This window comes from Podarcis cretensis (assembly GCF_951804945.1).
Source record: "Podarcis cretensis genome assembly, chromosome: 3".
NCBI classification, from domain to species: Eukaryota; Metazoa; Chordata; class Lepidosauria; order Squamata; family Lacertidae; genus Podarcis; species Podarcis cretensis.
The window spans coordinates 8963540-8983163 of NC_137172.1; the positions used below are offsets into that span (position 1 = coordinate 8963540).

At 44.3% G+C, this 19624-nt stretch overlaps 1 protein-coding gene across 3 annotated transcripts in view; it reads right to left on the reverse strand.

Annotated features, from left to right (window-relative positions):
- REL (REL proto-oncogene, NF-kB subunit) overlaps nt 1–17512 on the reverse strand; it is a 51183-nt gene extending 33671 nt beyond the window's left edge. For 2 of the 3 annotated variants that reach the window (XM_079968706.1, XM_079968704.1), the window contains exons 1-3: nt 17309–17511; nt 3495–3637; nt 1306–1454 (exon numbers count right to left, since the gene is read on the reverse strand). In XM_079968706.1, the coding sequence (XP_079824832.1) occupies nt 1306–1454; nt 3495–3637; nt 17309–17315 (299 nt within the window). In that variant the 5' untranslated portion in view covers nt 17316–17511. Of the gene's footprint in view, nt 1–1305; nt 1455–3494; nt 3638–17308 lie in introns of all 3 variants that reach the window. The other variant, XM_079968705.1, reaches the window with a different exon arrangement.
- Nucleotides 17513–19624: the final 2112 nt, after the last annotated feature.

Here is a 19624-nt window from a genome sequence, read left to right on the forward strand (position 1 = left end):
CGGTATATGTTTTGACTCCACAGAGTGGGAAGTGACAGAGATAGGATGTTTGTGTTACTGTGTTCCGTGAAGTGGGACTATTGTCCTTTGTTTTTTTCCTCTTTGCTGTCTGATGCTAGAGAGAGAGGGAGCCATGTTGCAGTGCTCCATGTGTGTTTATATGTAAATAAAGTAGATTAGCCAAAATGCTGAGTTCTGTTACGCAACTGCGCAAACTCTGCAGATCCCTAAGTGTGCCGGTGTCTGTTGGCATCGGTCACTGTGATGTTCGGGCTGAAGAAAGCTTTTGAAGCTCCTGAACGATCGACCAGGAGGGAGAGAACATGCCAGTTGGGCATGTGTCTCTACCAGGGTCCTACTCAAGTGTAGGCTGAACTCCTGACAAAGAGAACAGGATGGTGGACTAGATGGGTGATTGGTCTAATCCTGCAGAGCTCTTCTTATGTATACAAGATATATACCGTGGCCATTTACAACAGCAGTAAGTAGCACTGACAAGACTCTGCTGGGTAACTTTAGCCCCTGCAGTGAGTAAGAAGTCCCCAGTCTCGATTAAGCTCTAAAGCAGGGGTCAGCAAACTTTTTCAGCTGGTCCACTGTCCCTCAGACCTTGTGGGGGGCCGGACTATCTATGAACGAATTCCTATGCCCCACAAATAACCCAGAGATGCATTTTAAATAAAAGCACACATTCTACTCATGAAAAACATGCTGATTCCCGGATCGTCCACGGGCCAGATTTAGAAGGCGATTGGGCCGGATCCGTCCTCCAGGCCTTAGTTTGCCTACCCATGCTCTAAAGGTATCAAATCAAAGATGCTGATAAGTTTTAGGTTGGGAATGTTGCACTGGAATCTCCCTTTGAAGAATGTGTATGAACTTTCAGGGAAGCAGCAGACTGATGGGAGCAGGCTCCCGTTCACAAGAGCTTATTTTGCAACAATCCTGTTAATCTTTAAACTTCAAAGGTCACCCACTTTCCTACCTGGAGATACCGGGGTTTGAACCGGGGACCTTCCTGCTTGCAAGGCAAACACTCTACCACTGAGCTATGGCTCTGGATAGGTCTATAGGACTTGGAGCCAGCATTTATCTTGCTGCCATGTTCTTCTGATGTTTCAAGTTGAGAAGAAGCTCTTGAAGCATGTCTGGAGAGCTCACAAAGAACCCCCTTTCTATATTAACCATCCTGTCTGGTTATCCTCTCCAAGAAGAGGATGTTGGACCCGATGGGTCTCTGATCCAGCCAGGATCTTCATACATTAGTTCTGTCTTTGGCCACACCTAACAACAGCCACTACTTACATCAGAACTCTGCGCTCTGGCCCAAATTCAGCTTCATAGAAACCATTTTCGCAGTCTTTCCCAACCAGCCGATGGGGGTGAGGTCTGTATGGCTCGTTCTTGGTCACCAACGTTATTCTGATTTTTATTTTCCCGAAGTAGTTGAACACCTGCAAAGGAAAGAGAGAGAGGGGAGAGCCCATCACTCTTATGCCTTTTGTCAGACGTGGAGAGGAATTGTCATGTTCAAGGCGAAACCAGCTGCCCTGATTAAAAGAACCGTCTCCAGGTTCTATTTCAATATGCTGGTTTTAACCTTTAAAGTCCTTCACAATCTCAGGCAGCAAGGAAACGCTGACACGGCAACAAGTAAACCCTGGAAGTGGGGCCTTCACAACTGTGGCCCCTGAAATATTTTGTTCCCAAGGAACTATAATAGAACCATAAAACTGCAGAGTCAGAAGGGATCCTGAGAATCATCTAGTCCAACCCCCTTGAATGCAGGAGTATGCAGCTGCCCCATACAGGTATCGAACCTGCAACCTTGGTGTTATCATCACCACACTCTTATGGGATTCAAAAGGGATTGTCAAACCTGGTAGCTAGTCTTCTTGCTGTGATTTTTTTTTTAAAAATCTAATTAGTCATTTGGCCATCTTAAATGCAGGACAAATAGAAGCAGAGTTGGAATGGACCCCAAAGGTCATCTAGTCCAACCCCCCTCCCCCTTTGCAGTGTAGAAATCGTGCCCACAGCCATCTCTGAATGGGCTCGAACCACCAGCCTTCTGGCTAAAAGCCAGAGGCAACAGTGAGTGGAGAAATGAATGTGAATTTTGTATTTGTACAGTAGAGTATCTTCCACAAACATCTTCAGAACCTTTTTCGAGCTTCTATCCAGGCAAGCAAGACCAGAGTTCAAGGAGACATTCCAGCCAGGCGAAAACACTAATGGAGCATGAAGGATGTGGCCTGGGGAGAGAGCATGTGTCCAGGGAGGAGGAATGGCCAAGTGAGAGTCCTGGGGGCCAGATGGAGCAGCATGGAGGGCTGCCTTCGGCCCCCTGGCCTGAGCTTGCCCACCTGTGTCCTAGAAATCAACTTGGGGCACCTCCAAACACATACCGGTGACTTCAGAGTGCCCGAGTATAGTTGATCAGAGTTCTTAAGATAACGAATGCACTGGGAAGTTGAGATAGCACTTGCTTTGAGACAGCATCATCTAACCTCCCCATAAACAAATCAGAATGAAGGTTCAATAAGCAGGTGGTCTGGAAGGGCCCTTCTCCTGCAGTGCTATACCTAAGAGCTGTTTGACAGTGGAGCAGACTCCCTCAGGAGGTTGTGGACTCCCTTTCCATGGAGGTTTTTAAGCAGAGGTTGGATGGTCACCTGTCATGTATGATCTAGTTAAGATTCCTGCATTGTAGGGTGTTGGACCCTCGGGGTTCCGTCCAACTCAACAATTCCATGATTCTATTATTCTACTCTAGGCATAGGCAAACTCGGCCCTCCAGATGTTTTGGGACTACAACTCCCATCATCCCTAGCTAATAGTTCCAGTAGTCAGGGATGATGGGAGTTGTAGTCCCAAAACATCTGGAGGGCCGAGTTTGCCTATGCCTGTTCTACTTACTTACCAAATTCAATGGCCCTTACTTCCAAGTAGACATGCATATAATTTGGTTGTTAGTGGCCTTTAGAGCCTGTGGGATTGCCTTACTCCCATGTGCCCACTTGACCACTTTGATTGGCAGAACTGGCAGGCGCCACGTAATATCCATTCTGCATTTGTAAGCATTCGATCATATAGTGTGGCATCACCGATTCCTACACTTTGGGACCTGTGTCTGTTGATATCAGGAAAGCCCCTTCATTGCAATATTTTCAGCGCCTGCTAAAATATTCTTGTTTAGACAAGCCTACTCAGATGCTTAGGAAGCTGAGGTAATTTTAATCTGTTTTAGTATTTTAACTTTTTTATGTTTTAAAGTGTTGTTGCAACCCCCCCCTTTGATTTTATTGTGTTATCTATTTTGTAAAACAATTTGAGGGTTGTTTCTTTCTTTCTTTGTTTTACAATCAAGCGAAATATGAAATAAGTAAGTAAGTAAGTAAATGAAACAATAGGCATTTGCCTCTTGGGCAAAACAACTCTGGTTCCTTTTTAAAATAAGGGAAAGACAAAAAGACAATAACGAAGAGGAATACCTGTATTGCCGGGAAAGTCCGATTCATATCACTGCTGTGTTCTCCCGGAATGCTGCCTGCTGATCTCCCCTCACATTTGTACCGGAAACGCATCCCTCTCTGTCTAGGCTGCTCACATATTTCAATGTATGGTTCGTGACCATCTTTGGAAAGAAAGAAAACAGTGCAACATTTTATTTTTTAAAAAAGGTAAAGTATTCCCTTACAGCAGGCAGAAAAGTCTACAAACAGAGGATGTAGGAATCAGGTCTCTCTTCCGTTGCAAATTCTGCAATACACATTTTCATACATCCATTTATACCTGTAGAGAAGTGTTTCTCAAACTTGGGTCCTCAGACTACAATTCCCATCATCCCTGACCATTGGTCCCACTAGCTAGGGATGATGGGAGTTGTAGTCTAACAATAGCCCAATACAGAGAAAAACGTATCCTTTTGCTTTATGTTGGGTAAAGCCACTGGTTCTGCTTGAGGGAAAACCAGTCTTCTTTAAAAAAATATGTTAAAACCAAAAACCAGTCCCCTCATTAGGAAGCAATGGCTTGATTGAGGCTAGCTGGATTAATGAAATTCAAAAATCAACTTTTATTATACAGCCACAGACCTGATACAAGCAAATCAAAATCATTAATAAAATTGTCTCAACCAGCTGCTGCATTGCTGCTTAAAAACTCTTGTCTTTTTGGCCTAAAATCAAGAGGCAGAGAGAGAGAGAGAGAGAGAGAGAGAGAGAGAGAGAGAGAGAAGGAGGGAGAGAAAGTTATTTGGTTTCTTATCCTGATGATGACATCACCTGCACTTCACTAAGTCAAGAACCAGCTTCTTTCCAACCACTTGATCTGTGGTTGGAAATTAATATCACCATCAGTATGTGTACATATGTGCAAAAGCAGAACTCAGTGTTCAAAGAAACAGTCCAAAGGAATAGCTCAGTTGGTAGAGATTGAGACTCTTAATTTCAGGGTTGTGGGTTTGAGTCTCACATTGGGCAAAAGGTTCCTGCATCGCAAGGGTTTGACCCCTTCCAACTCTATAATTCTATGTTCAAATTCATATTTACTTTGAAAAAAGAAATCTGTGCTTTCCCCATGTTCTTCAGGACACGGTCACCAACAGAACAACTAGCAGAGCCCCATGCATGCAGCCTGTTAAGGCCAGATTTATACATTTCAGCAGAATCCAGTGATAAGGTACTGTACTACACCACTTAGGCTGCAGATCTAGGAAAGCAAACCATCAGGGAGGGGCAGAAGTTTTAAGGGCTGGGGTAGCTTCTGTTTGAATAGGCAAACCTATCTAATTCACATTTTCTGAAACAGTAATGGACCCCTGACCATTAGGTCCAGTCGTGGCCGACTCTGGGGTTGTGGCGCTCATCTTGCTTTACAGGCTGAGGGAGTCGGCGTTTGTCCGCAGACAGTTTTTCTGGGTCATGTGGCCAGCATGACTAAGCCACTTCTGGCAAAACCAGAGCAGCGCACGGAAACGCCGTTTACCTTCCCGCCGGAGTGGTACCTATTTATCTACTTGCACTTTGATGTGCTTTCGAACTGCTATGCAAAATGAACAACATCTGCATTTTTTCGTGTTTTGCAGTGCAGTTCCCCAACCAAGTAAGGTGTACACAAAATGCACCATGGTAGGCCAGGGTGATCATCAACCGACAGGCATATATTGGTGAAAATAACATACAGAAACACATTCTATCTGGGGAAGTTGATTTGCAGAAACATGAAAATCAGACGAAACCTCACACATACTGTATATGTAAATTGGGAGAACTTCCCACCAAATTTCAGAGGAAAAAGAAAATCACAAACTGATGTGGAGATGAGGAATTTAATTCTGGATCTATGAAAAATGGAGAAGCTTTTTAACGTGGCTTTTTTCTATTGCGCAACCCTAGTGCTGAACGCTTGGAATTCACATGTCTTTACTTCAAAGTATTTTGGAAACTTCCCCTTCTTTATCAATGTAACCATTACAAAGGGGCAATTAGCTAGAAACATATGGCTTTACTAGGAAGTTAGAAACTTCCCCTGTTGTTTGAAAAGGGGGGGGGGGGACACCCTCCCATAACAGGCCGCTAACCAGCTTAAAATATATTGTCTGCAGTTGGAGATACACATCTTAATAGCGCCCATTCATTTGTCACTCTTCCAAAAATCCTGAAATCTGGTAGCTCTTTACTTGAATAAACAGATTATACATGCACCCGGAACAAGTTCAATACAGGTTTGGTTACATTTTTGGAGTTCCTTTGTAACTGACTGCTAATTAGTGCCAGGAATACCGAAATGAACCTTTATGCAATCAACCTTTATGCAAGTCCTCTGAGGCACAGATTCTAAACCAAAGTTGCTTGAAGATACAAATTTTGATGCTAAAGTTTCTACATGCAAAAATCAATCTTTGAATAAATAAATGTGACATTTCCCCCAAAATGTGTTCATTAGCATTTTTTGTTTTTTAGAGGTTTTATTGTAAGGTGCTTAAACTGAGATACTTATTTAATGTGTGGATATTTGTGAACTATGCTGGTCTATGACCGTAATAAAGATTTGGATTGGACTGGATATTTGGGAAGGGGTTTAAGGGGGGCGGGGAATTAGTATCCACCCTATATAAATACGTCTATCTTCCTAAAATAAAAATGTCCTAAGGCACTGAATTGTACCTCCAACTGTTACTGGCTTTCCAGACCACGATGAGGAAATGGAAAAACAAGGTCAAAGCAACAGCTCAAAGTACCAAAACATCAGCAGAAACAATGAACAGCTTCAGGCAAACAAATTTGTACGGCAAAGGCTGTAGCTTAGTGGCAGAGTTCATGTACCTGCACTCAGAAGGTCACAGGTTTGATCCCTGGCGTTTCCAGCTCAAAGGACCAGACGCAAAGGTGATGGGAAAGGTGATGCCTGAGATCCTGGAGAGATGCTGAGTAGACAATATTGAGCTAGAAAGACAACAGTCTGACATTTAAGGCAGCCTCCCATTGTCTACACTGACTGGCAGCAGTTCTCCAGGATGTCTGATGGTGGGCTTCTCCCAGCCCTACCTGGAGATGCTGGGGATTGAACCTGAGACCTTCTGCATGCAAAGCAGATGTTCTACCACTCAGCTATGGAGCATAGCTGTCAACTTACAGATTTGAAAATAAGGGACCAGCAGCCTCAAAAATAAGGGATCAGCAGCCAAAATAAGGGATTTTCAGAGCACAGCTATGTTCAACTTCTGAGCCCCTCCGAGCCAAAGGCAGAAAGCCCAGCCAGCAGCCAAACGAAGCCTCAAGCGGTGGTTCCCACAGCGCAGCAACCCGGCAAAGGGGATGCAGCAAGGAAAACCACCGTCACCTCTCCGCTGGGAAGCGCTGAGCAAAGGCGAGTCCCCAGGCAACGCGGCCGATTTGATTGGCACAAGGCATGCAAGCTCCACCCCCAGTTGTCCTTAGACTCCTTATTGGGTGAGCAACTCAGCCAAGCAACACAGTTGGAGCCTCCCTCCTCCCTGGCCGGCAGGGAGGGAGGGAGAGGAGCTGCTTCCTTTGAAATCTGGGAAATTTAAGGGACATCATCAATAAGGGACAGCAGAGGGACACAGCGCTGGGATAAGGGACTTTCCCGCCAAATAAGGGACGGTTGACAGCTATGCTATGGAGAGAGTGGTGGTGCTCAGCACAATGAAGAGATGCAGAAAGGGACAGCAGTGCCCCTGATGCAGCAATGTTTACACTTGAGTGGAGTCATTTACAATCTATCCTGTAATGCAGCAAGGGGTTTAACGGTGTGGTGGCGACAACAAAGCTTCTGGCTGTGATTGGCTAAACCAACGTACTGTCGAGGAAGCTGGGGGTTGGACAGGCACCACAGGCTGCCATTGGCTAGGCTGAACTGATTTGGTTCTTAAGATCTGGCTCTGCTTTTTGACCTCTGTCTGCCACTGGGCTGCCTCCTGGAGTTCCTCTATTCCTAGCTAGCAGAATTTTGGAAGCCGTAGTCCAAAAACAGCTGGAGACCCAGGTTTGGGAAACTCTGCTCTAGGAACTAGGTTGGACAGAGAGTGGCAGGTGTAAAACGGGGAGTGTTGCAAGCTAGCCTTGCTGTCAATGCATATCCACACTTAGGTCCTACAGAAGAGGATTGTTGGAAGGCAGTAGGCCTCAAAATACCAGCTGTGGGGAGATCAGTGTTGCACTCAGGCTTCTCGTGCATGCCTGGTTGCCTACCATAAGAACAAGGTCTTCTTAAGAGGCAGGACAGGCAAGAAGGGAGAGCTTCCCAAAGGAGAAGGGAGAGGCCAATGGCCAACCCCCCCTCCCAATTTTACAGTATCTTGTTTAATGGAGTCACCACCCTTTTGCCTCCTAGGAAGGACGTGATGGCAAAACATGATGGAGCCCAGGCTGGTCCCATTTTTAGCCAGAGCAGGAGCAACTGCAGGGAACTTGATTCCCTTCCTCCCTGCCATGAACATAGCTGTCAATGTTTCCCTTTCTTTAAGGGAAATTCCCTTATTCTGAATAGGATTCCTCGGAAGAAAGGGGAAAGTTGACAGCTATGGCCAGCTCTAGCTGCTAGTTGCTCTGGAGATTGTCTGCAGAGATTATGGGAAGCATACTCTGGCCTCCACCTCTGGGCAGGAGACCAAGGGCTGCTGAGAAGCTGCACCCTCCAGCTCCTAGGAAGACCATCATGCCAAAGGGGAGACCAGCCCGGCAACACCTGCTGGGAAGAGATGGTGCAACTGCTCTAAGGTTTGCTGTGTTCTCCTCTCCCCATTCCTCCTTTCCTATTGCATCTGTTGGTGAGCAATATTAACAGACCCTTTTTAACCCTCTCAATGTCCATGTAGCATAAAAGGTAAAGGTAAAGGTACCTATTACTCATGGATCACTCTGGGGTTGTGCGCTCATCTCACTCTATAGACCGAGGGAGCTGGCGTTTGTCTGCAGACAGCTTCCGGGTCATGTGGCCAGCATGACTAAGCCACTTCTGGTGAACCAGAGCAGCGCACGGAAACACCATTTACCTTCTTGCCGGAGCGGTACCTATTTATCTACTTGCACTTGACATGCTTTCAAACTGCTAGGTGGACAGGAGCAGGGACCGAACAACGGGAGCTCACCCCATCGCGGGGATTCGAACTGGCGACTTTCCGATCAGCAAGCCCTAGGCTCTGTGGTTTAGACCACAGCGTCACCTGCATCCCCCCATGTAGGATAGCATAGTTGAAATGTGGTTTATTCTCTAGTAGTCACATCTGCATATCAGTCCTGGAGTCTCTGGGGAAACTGTTGTACATGGGAAGCCCAGGAACTGAGTGATGATAACTAGGTTCCAAAGAACTAGGTGGAGGTATCAAAAGAAACTCATAAGAAGTTCAGAGAGATCACTGATCCTTCTAGGCCAGTATTGTCTACACTGGGTAGCAGCAGCTCTCCAGGGGTTCAGACAGGGAGTCTCTCCCAACTGGAGGCTGAGATTTTGTATTGCTGGCAGAGAAGAAGAATAGACATAATTGGGGGCAAATACTGCACATAGTCATAGTCAAAGGGACCCAAGTTCCTCAATGAATCAGTATGATACGAGAGAGAGAGAGAGAGAGAGAGAGAGAGAGAGAGAGAGGGATAGATGATAGATGATAGATAGATGATAGATAGATAGATGATAGATGATAGATAGATGATAGATAGATAGATAGATAGATAGATAGATAGATAGATGATAGATAGATGATAGATAGATAGATAGATAGATAGATAGATAGATAGATAGATGATAGAAGATAGATGATAGATAGATAGATAGATAGATAGATAGATGATAGATAGATGAGAGAGAGAGAGAGAGAGAGAGAGAGAGAGAGAGATGATAGATAGATATAAATAGATGATAGATAGATAGAGATGATAGATAGATAGATAAATAAATAGATAGATGATATAGATAGAGATAGATAGATAGATAGATAGATAGATAGATAGATAGATAGATGATAGAGATAGATGATAGATAGAGATAGATAGATAAAAGGTAAAGGTAAAGGTACCCCTGCCCGTATGGGCCAGTCTTGACAGACTCTGGGGTTGTGCGCCCATCTCACTTAAGAGGCCAGGGGCCAGCGCTGTCCGGAGACACTTCCGGGTCACGTGGCCAGCGTGACATCGCTGCTCTGGCGAGCCAGAGTCGAACACGGAAACGCCGTTTACCTTCCCGCTGGTAAGCGGTCCCTATTTATCTACTTGCACCCGGAGGTGCTTTCGAACTGCTAGGTTGGCAGGCGCTGGGACCGAGCAGCGGGAGCACACCCCGCTGCAGGGATTCGAACCGCCGACCTTTCGATAGGCAAGCCCTAGGCGCTGAGGCTTTAACCCACAGCGCCACCTGCGTCCCTAGATAGATAGATAGATAGATAGATAGATAGAGATGATAGATAGATAATAAATAAATAAATAAATAAATAAATAAATAAATAAATAAATAAATAAATAAATGATAGATAGATAGATAGATTAGATAGATAGATAGATAGATAGATGATATAGATAGATGATAGATAGATAGATAGATAGATAGATAGATAGATAGATAGATAGATATAGATGATAGATAGATAGATAGATAGATAGATAGATAGATAGATAGATAGATAGATATAGATAGAGGTGATAGATAGATAAATAAATAAATAAATAAATAAATAGATGATAGATATAGATAGATAGATAGATAGATAGATAGATAGATAGATAGATAGATAGATATAGATAGATGATAGATAGATAGATAGATGATTGATTGATAGATAGATCTAGATAGATAGATAGAGATGATAGATACAGAAATAAATAAATAAATAGATGATAGATAGATGATAGATAGATAGATAGATAGATAGATGATAGATACATAGATAGATGATAGATTTTAGATTTGATGGCATTTTGCACAGGCCCCCTAGCAAAATGTCATCAACAACAAATCTGAACAGAAGCACCTTGAAAGCAATAGTCCACTGTTGTATATTTCAACCACTCCCACATATAAATGGTACTTGGTAGCAGCCAGCAACCTGCAAACTGCACGTCTAGTGTTACTGTGTGAAATTTCTAAATGGAGCAGTGAAGGAAATAACAGTGGAATGAGGATCTCCTTCCCGCCCCCGAAACGTGTGCAGCATGTGATATTCATTTGCATGCGGTATATCTGATGTGCAAAGAACTCTGCATGTTTACAACAACTCTTACAAGATATGAGGCAACGTGTCTCTCTGAGCAATTCCACACCTCCTACCCAGAGGTTAGGGTGATTTAAAAGTACTCCCACCACAACTAACAACCTGGCCCTGTCATAATTTGAGGCGTTTTGCTCATCGGAGTGATGGCGATGATGCACAGCAGGCTTGAGTTCTAACCCCCACCCACAACATGTTAGGAAGTTAGCATTGTAGTTTGTGACAAGGGTTAGGCTGAAAGGCTAGATATTTTTTAATGCCAAGAGGTAAAAGCAGTGCGTCTCTGTTTCAGAAAACTGTCCTTGTTTTTCCTAGCGAACTTTAGAAAGAGGGGTGGATACAATCCTGGTGAATATGGAGCATTGTTTTTTTCTAGAAGCTGGGGACAACCCTTTAGAAACAGAACAAAACACATCTACGAAGTGCAGTAACCTTATTCCTGTCTGAAAGAAGGAAGCTGTGCTATTAATACACTCATTCAAACACTAATTCTCAGAGCAAACAGCTGACATGCTGCTAACGAAGGCTGTGGATATAAGAGTGCCTGGCCCTTTGGTGTTGCAATTTGCACAATGCATTTAATGCGCTTTGCTCGTTGTGAGCCTGTGTGCGATAACCTGCTGCAAACTTGACATGAGCCAACAGTGTGACGCGGCAGCTAAAAAAGCCAATGCAATTCTGGGCTGCATCAATAGGAGTATAGCATCTAGATCAAGGGAAGTAATAGTGCCACTGTATTCTGCTCTGGTCAGACCTCACCTGGAGTACTGTGTCCAGTTCTGGGCACCACAGTTCAAGAAGGACACTGACAAACTGGAACGTGTCCAGAGGAGGGCAACCAAAGTGGTCAAAGGCCTGGAAACGATGCCTTATGAGGAACGGCTAAGGGAGCTGGGCATGTTTAGCCTGGAGAAGAGGAGGTTAAGGGGTGATATGATAGCCATGTTCAAATATATAAAAGGATGTCACATAGAGGAGGGAGAAAGGTTGTTTTCTGCTGCTCCAGAGAAGCGGACACAGAGCAATGGTTCCAAACTACAAGAAAGAAGATTCCACCTAAACATTAGGAAGAACTTCCTGACAGTAAGAGCTGTTTGACAGTGGAATTTGCTGCCAAGGAGTGTGGTGGAGTCTCCTTCTTTGGATGTCTTTAAGCAGAGGCTTGACAACCATATGTCAGGAGTGCTCTGATGGTGTTTCCTGCTTGGCAGGGGGTTGGACTCGATGGCCCTTGTGGTCTCTTCCAACTCTATGATTCTATGATCTTACGGATAGAAGAGGCAAGACAAAAGCACCTTTTAATCGTTTTCATCATTGAAAAATGAGAGGCGCCATGGCTCAGGTAGGGTGTCCAGGTCTCAGGTGTTAGACCATATGTTAGCCTTGCAGGCTCATTTTAAGGATGGAGCAAAATCTCAGGATGAGGGGCTAAGACTGACGATTGGCTTAAAAGCATAAGAGCATAAGAAGCACCCTGCTGGATTGAACCAAAGGCCCACCTAGTCCAACACAGCTCAGTTGGTCACAGAGCTGTTAGCGCCAAGGTTGCAGGTTCGATCCCAGTATGGGACAGCCACAAATTCCTGCATTGCGGGGGGTTGGACTAGATCATCCTTAGGGTCCCTTCCGACTCTATAAGTCTATTATTTTCTTCCCCAACCAGATGGGAACACCCACAAACAGGACATAAAGTGCAACACCACCCTTCTGTTTCCAGGAACTGGAATTCGGAGGCATATTGATCCTAATACTGTGGGTAAGATATTGGCTTCATAAGTACAGCAACAATGGATTGCCTTATGCTAAACTCCCTGACCCACCAGTTGCCATCCTATGTCTCCACAACTTGGTTTCATCCTTATGAATATAGCTAAACATATTTCTGGAACTTATGTTTTTATCTGTGTGGTGTTGTTGGGTTTTTTTGCTTGTTTTAAACACCGTATTATTTGACTGATAAATTATTTCATTGATTGTTTTGTAAACTGCTTTGTGACCATCTGAGATGAAAATGGTCTATGAATACTGGAAATAAATAACAGATAATAATAATAATAATTTCCCAGGAGTGATGTATGGAAATATGGAAGTGAGAGCTGGACCATAAAGAAGGCAGATCGCCGAAGAATTGATGCTTTTGAATTATGGTGCTGGAGGAGACTCTTGAGAGTCCCATGGACTGCAAGAAGATCAAACCTGTCCATTCTGAAGGAAATCAGCCCTGAGTGCTCACTGGAAGGACAGATCCTGAAGCTGAGGCTCCAATACTTTGGCCACCTCATGAGAAGAGAAGACTCCCTGGAAAAGACCCTGATGTTGGTAAAGATGGAGGGCACAAGGAGAAGGGGACAACAGAGGATGAGATGGTTGGGCAGTGTTCTTGAAGCTACCAGCATGAGTTTGACCAAACTGCGGGAGGCAGTGGAAGACAGGAGTGCCTGGCATGCTTTGGTCCATGGGGTCACGAAGAGTCGGACACGACTAAACGACTAAACAACAACAATAATAATAATATCAAAAAAACCAAACAAACCACCCTTCACTAAGCTCCTCTCCTAATTTGCTGTGCATCACCCGTCATCTTCCAAACTCCTTCCCCTCAGATTCTCAAGGTCGGAAGCTCCAGGAAACCTGGACAGGGCTTAAAACTACTTGGAAGTAATCCACTCTGATGCCTAAACGCTAAACCTTTCTTATATTCCCAGAAGTGGAAGAGACGGCTGGCATTGCTCAACGGCGGGGGCCAAGCCCTCTGCTCACATCTACCAAGGGCTGAGCCTCGGATTATTTTTTTTTTGGGGGGGGGGGGACGGGACACAAAAACCAAAAGCCCTGCTTGAAACTAAACCCTGAAGTCACTTTTTACCTCAGTCATTCCGCAGGGCTTGACAGCAGAGCCACACCCTTCCTGTAAGGCGGGGGGAATACACTGATGCATAACCAAAACAAAACCATAAAGTTAAAGCAGCCGTCCTCCACTGCTCTGAGACTCAGCTACTTCCTTCATGAGGCTCAGTTTCTTCCTCCAAGGTGTTTCGCCTCTTCCTCTGTGACACTGGTTCCCTCACCTTTTTTTGTTCAGAGCTGTTTCATCAAGTGGCAGGCAGGGTGAGGTTGGCGGGAACGACACCCTTTCCAAATCCTCTCCTACTGCATTAAGCTACTGCCTTCCTTATTTCTCTCACAGTAGGCAAGTGGACTGGCAGGAGGCAAATATCCCACATAAGGCAACTGGACTGGACAGCATTAGCAGAGAAAGGACACTCTGCTATGTTCTGACTTGGTTTTCATGAATTGGTGGCAGTCAACAAGTTGTTTTGCTTCTATCCAAGCCGGAAGCCATCCACGGGGTTTGTTTATTTATTTACTAAATTTGTATACCGCCCTGCAGTTCACAACACAAAACTACAATAATAAAAAAATTTAAATACATAATCAAAACAAAAACAAGGAAAACCCAATAATCTCCTGTCCCCAACACATTTAAAATGGCATAAGATGCCATTCAGCCAAAGAGGGACGCTTTCGCCTGGTACCTAAAAGTATATAATAAAGATGTATAATTTAAATTTAATTTAATTTAAAGACAGGAGTGCCTGGCGTGCTCTGGTCCGTGGGGTCACAAAGAGTCGGACACGACTAAATGACTAAACAACAACATACGGTAATTTAAAAACTGGAGGAAGGGAGAGACAGCGTTTATCTCCTGCACACACTCCAGAACATCAGATGTGCACAAATTTCTTGTGAAATTAAATTAAATATTATGATTTTTTTCCTCTTGATCATTATCATCTAGCATTTGCCACAAGACATCTGGTCTGTGTGACGAATACTAAGTCAAATGAGTGAATTCTACCCAGACAGAGTCTGGTGACGTGAACTGTGATGCCTCATAACTTCATGAATTTCTCTACAAGTCAGAAAGCATATTTTCCCAAAGGTTCATAAGTAGGCTGTTTGTATCCTCATTCCCAAAGACTTGAGATGAGTTGTTGTTGTTGTGCCAGTTGCAGAGAAGGGAAGCCCTCCCAGCTCATCAATTCTTGGCTTATCGATACTTTTCATTTGGTGTCCTTACTATGTAGTATAAGACATTTAAAGTCCACAACTTTCCCAAATGGCTTCTGGGAACTGCAGCTTGGTTTCTAGGAAATGTATGTCCTCAATCCTGAGAATGGTATTCAGGCAGAAGGTCAACAGGAGAGCTTTACTTGGAATGCAGTTGAGGAAGTATTAAGGTTTCATTGCTGATTGATCTGTTGTTGGCTTGACAATTACTGACTTATCCTGCTATGAACCTGAGATTGCATAGCCAATTATGGCTTTATATTTTCTAACCTCTCTCTCTTCATATTTTCTCTTTTGCATTCAAAATAATAAAAATTAGAAATGAAAACATTACGCGGGCAAAGTTGTGGCTTGTACTGAATTATTTCAAACTGTGTTGTTGTTTTTTTGAAATCAACCACATGGACACATAAAGGCTGCCTTTCCAAGTATGTATATACGGAAGTAAATTCCCTTGAAGTTAGTGGCAATTCAATGTAAGTAAATGTGCCTCTCCACACACCACAGTGAGGGGAAATCCTAGTTGATCCCTTTTCTCTCTGTGGTGTGTAAATACATGTCATTAAGTAAAAGCCAAGTGATGGGAAGAAGAGATTTAGCACAGCAATAGCTGAAGTCAGGCAGTAACCACAGAATGCCAGCACTGCCTGGGGAGACTGTCTCAACATAGGAGGGAGAAAATAAGTGGGTGGAATACAACATGCTCCAAAGGCTTGCTCTTGCACACGGACAAGGTTCTAAAGAACATTTGTTGTACGAGTTGACAAGCAGCAAAAACAACAGCAACAAAACTACCAGCAAAGCATCTCTCATGGGGCTTATCAGTGTCCATCCCTTTAAAAATAATTTATGCCCCATTAATTCATTGTTAGGGATGCGGGTGGCACTGTGGGTTAAACCACAGAGCCTAGGACTTGCCGATCAGAAGGTCGGCGGTTCGAATCCCCGCGACGGGGTGAGCTCCCGTTGCTCGGTCCCTGCTCCTGCCAACCTAGCAGTTTGAAAGCAGGTCAAAGTGCAAGTAGATAAATAGGTACCGCTCCGGCAGGAAGGTAAACGGCGTTTCCGTGCGGGGCTCTGGTTCGCCAGAAGTGGCTTAGTCCTGCTGGCCACATGACCCGGAAGCTGCACGCTGGCTCCCTCGGCCAGTAAAGCAAGATGAGCGCCGCAACCCCAGAGTCAGTCACGACTGGACCTAATGGTCAGGGGTCCCTTTACCTTTTCATTGTTATAGTTATAGTTTTTCATTGTTATAGTTGTCATTCAGTGGGGGTTGGACTTGAGGGAGCTGGTGGCCACAAACGTCTCAGAGCTGGCTGTTACAGCACAGGGGCAAAAAGAGCTTATTCTACACTTAAGATCCCTGCTTCAGTTCAGGAGGTGGCCTGTCCACACAAACCCCTTACCTGCAATGAGGCTGTGATGTGCTGAGTCTGACCTGCCTTACAGGTAAGGATTACGAAGATAATGCATGCAAAGCACTTCCAGGTATCTAAAGCGTTGCCTAAATGCTGCAACAGCAAGGAGCCTGGAGGGCCGGAGTTGACACATCCCTGCCTTAAGGAAAACCTTCACAACAGCCTCCTGGATCAGGCCACTGGTCCTTTCAGCATCCTGTTCTTCTCACAGTAGCCAGACAGATTCCTGTGGAAAGCCTGAAAGAATACTCTAGGGCCGACACCACTTGCAGTTCTCAGCTACTGGTATTCAGTATTTGACTTTTGAGGTAGAGCCCAGCAGCCACGGCAAACAGCCACAACAGACGGTGGCACCATTTTTAAGGCTGTGAGAAGATGCCACGAGTCAAACTTCATCTCCAACCACTTCATCTCCAGATCAAGAGAAGCTACAGGTGCTTAACGCTGTGAACCACCCTGAAATCTATGGATGAATTATTATTATTATTATTATTATTATTATTATTAATATTATCAGCTCCCTGCTTTGCCTCTGGCTCTTGTGTTCTTCCACAGAGCAAGCCAAACACCTCAGTCAGTACAGCAGGAGACTCCTAACCTCACGGTCGTGGGTTCGAGTCCCACCGTCGGGCCAAAGATTCCTGCAGGGCAGGAGTTTGCACTAGGTGAGCCTTGTGGTCCCTTCCAGCTGTGCAGTTCTGTGATGTGGCAACGTGAACCGCTGCATCTCACAGACGGCTTATCGGCCTCCAAAGAGCTGTGCTTCTTTCTTTCTTTCTTTCTCTCTCTCTCTCTCAGACTGAGGTGGGGAAAGTGTGTTTGCGCGTGTGTCTGCTAACATGCCAAAAAAGAAAAAAGAAAAAAAAAGTTCTGAGTCATACCACCTTCTTAGAATTTATTTTCATTATTACTCCAGCTCAGGTCTCTGGCAGAGAGAGAGAGAGAGAGAGAGAGAGAAAGAAAGAGAGAGAGAGAGGGGTCTTTCCCAGCGGGGACATTGTGCGCGCAAAGCTTGGGTTCCTGCCCCGCGGAGATGCGCCAAAAAGATCACTTCCAGTGAGCATTCAGGGTTGATTTCCTTCAGATCACTTACCAGCCATGGCGCTGCTTCCTCCCGCTGGCGTTGTCTGACCGATCGGGGATTGCTTTTTGCAAAGCTGTCCGTCTGGCAGGCTGCAGCTTGTGCCTCCCGATGTTTCTGTTTCTGGTCTGGGCTGCTCTCGCCGGACTCCAGCTGCTACTACTATCCCTCCACCCCGCGCAGGGCTGGGAATTTCCCCCGAGCTATGACGAGCATTTTGGGAGGCTGGCCCCGAGGTGACGTACTTGCCCGCCTCCTTCTCCAAAAGACAGCCCAGAAACCTCAACACCTCCTTGCTGGCTTCTCACTTTGCGTGCCGGTGAGGTCAGAACGCCACAGACCAGCCCATAACCTTTCTTTTCTGAATGTCAAGTTAGGGGAGCCCCCCCCCCTTTGTGATCCTCTCCCCCCCCCCCCATCAGCTTTTAAGCAAATATGCTAAAACTCTGGTGTCATCATGAATGCTTATTATGAGAGCAACCCTTTCCCCCCTTTTTTAAAAAATAATTTTTATTAAATTTTCCATTTGAACAATCCGATCAAATCGCATTAAGTATTCCAAAATATACAAATACATATCATATAGTCCATATTCTGCCAAAAGCAACCCTTTTTTTTTCACCCAGTGGGGACAGAAATCCATTTCTGCTTATGTGGGGGGCAGTTGAGCCAGGAAAAAGAAAGGGGTGGCTATTTAATTTAATTGTGTTTTTATTTATTTATTATTCACCAACTGTAAAGGAGATGAATTTATTTGACCCTATCTACATCAAGCTATATACTTATCACCAAACTCCGAATATAATTGTACATTGTATTAATTAACATTATTTTTTTAATATATTAGTGGCCATGTGATAATTTTAGCTTGTAAATTTTATCGTTTAATGTCTTAACTTGTATATTAAGGTACTTTTATAGCTTTTATAAATGTTTTAAGTTTTTTGTATCGATCCAGAATATTTTATTTTAACTGTTGAATGGTTCTGTGTACATTGCAGCAGCCTTTGGCTATGTGCAATAAAACTGATTGAGAATCCGAGACCAGGGAGAAGAGTTGGTGGAAGAAGATTGGAAGAAATTTAAAATTTATCTACAGAAACGCTGTAAAATTTTTGAATGTTAATGACGTTGGAATGAAACAAAGTGGTTCTAGCAATAAGGCAAAATAAGAATATGCAAGAATGGATTAATATCAGATGAAAATTTGAAGTTAGAATATGTGAGGATAAACAATTAAGGGTAAATTAAGAGGGTATGAATTTGCTGAACAAATTTTTAAATGGAATACAAAAAAGGAAGGTGTGAGGAAGTCATGAAAATAAGTAAATGAGTGGTAAGATATCAGAAAGAGGGATTTTTATTTTTTCATTTTTATTTTTACGTTAAATTTTGTTTTTGTATTTCCTTTGTGTGTTCTTTGTTTACTTTTTACTGTTTTGTAACCCTTTTCTTTTTGTTAAAAACTTAATAAATATTATTTTTTTTAAAAAAGAGAACTTATATTCATTTATCCCACCCTCCAGAATTTCTCCTCCCAGGGCAGCTCACATATTGCATTTGACCACATTCAAATGATTAAAAAATACCAATTAAAATAGTAGCACCAATAAAACGCAACAGCAGCAGGAGAGTACATTTTGCAGCTTGCATTGCATCCTTCACTAGCTGGACGGCAGAGTTATTTTATTACTGATTCCCAGTGTGGAGGGAGACATTTTGGAGTGATCTTGCCTCTACACTTGTTGCAGCTCCAATTGGAGGTAACCCAGCACAGTTACCAAGGATGTTTTGTGGGATCAGTTTCACCTTATGCAATCAAAGGACGCGGACAAGGTGGCAATGCATCGTACCCCGTCCCTCCCGGCTTATCAAATCTTGCAGACAGGGAGCCAGCTGGTTGGTTCTGGACCCTTTGGATTGCAACAGCTAGTTGCCAATACCCCCATTTTGTGGGACGCAAGTGGTGCTGTGGTCTAAACCACTGAGCCTCCTGGGCTTGCCAATCAGAAGGTTGGCGGTTCGAATCCCTGTGACGGGGTGAGCGCCCGTTGCTCTGTCCCAGCTCCTGCCAACCTAGCAGTTCGAAAGCACACCAGCTCAAGTAGATAAACAGGTACCGCTCCGGCGGGAAGGTAAACGGCATTTCCATGCACTCTGGTTTCTGTTGTGCCAGAAGCGGTTTAGTCATGCTGGCCACATGAGCCAGAAAGCTCTCTGTAGACAAACGCCGGCTCCCTCGGCCTGAAAGTAAGATGAGTGCCACAACCCTATAGTCGCCTTTGAGTGGACTTAACTGTCCAGGGGTCATTTACCTTTACCTTGCCT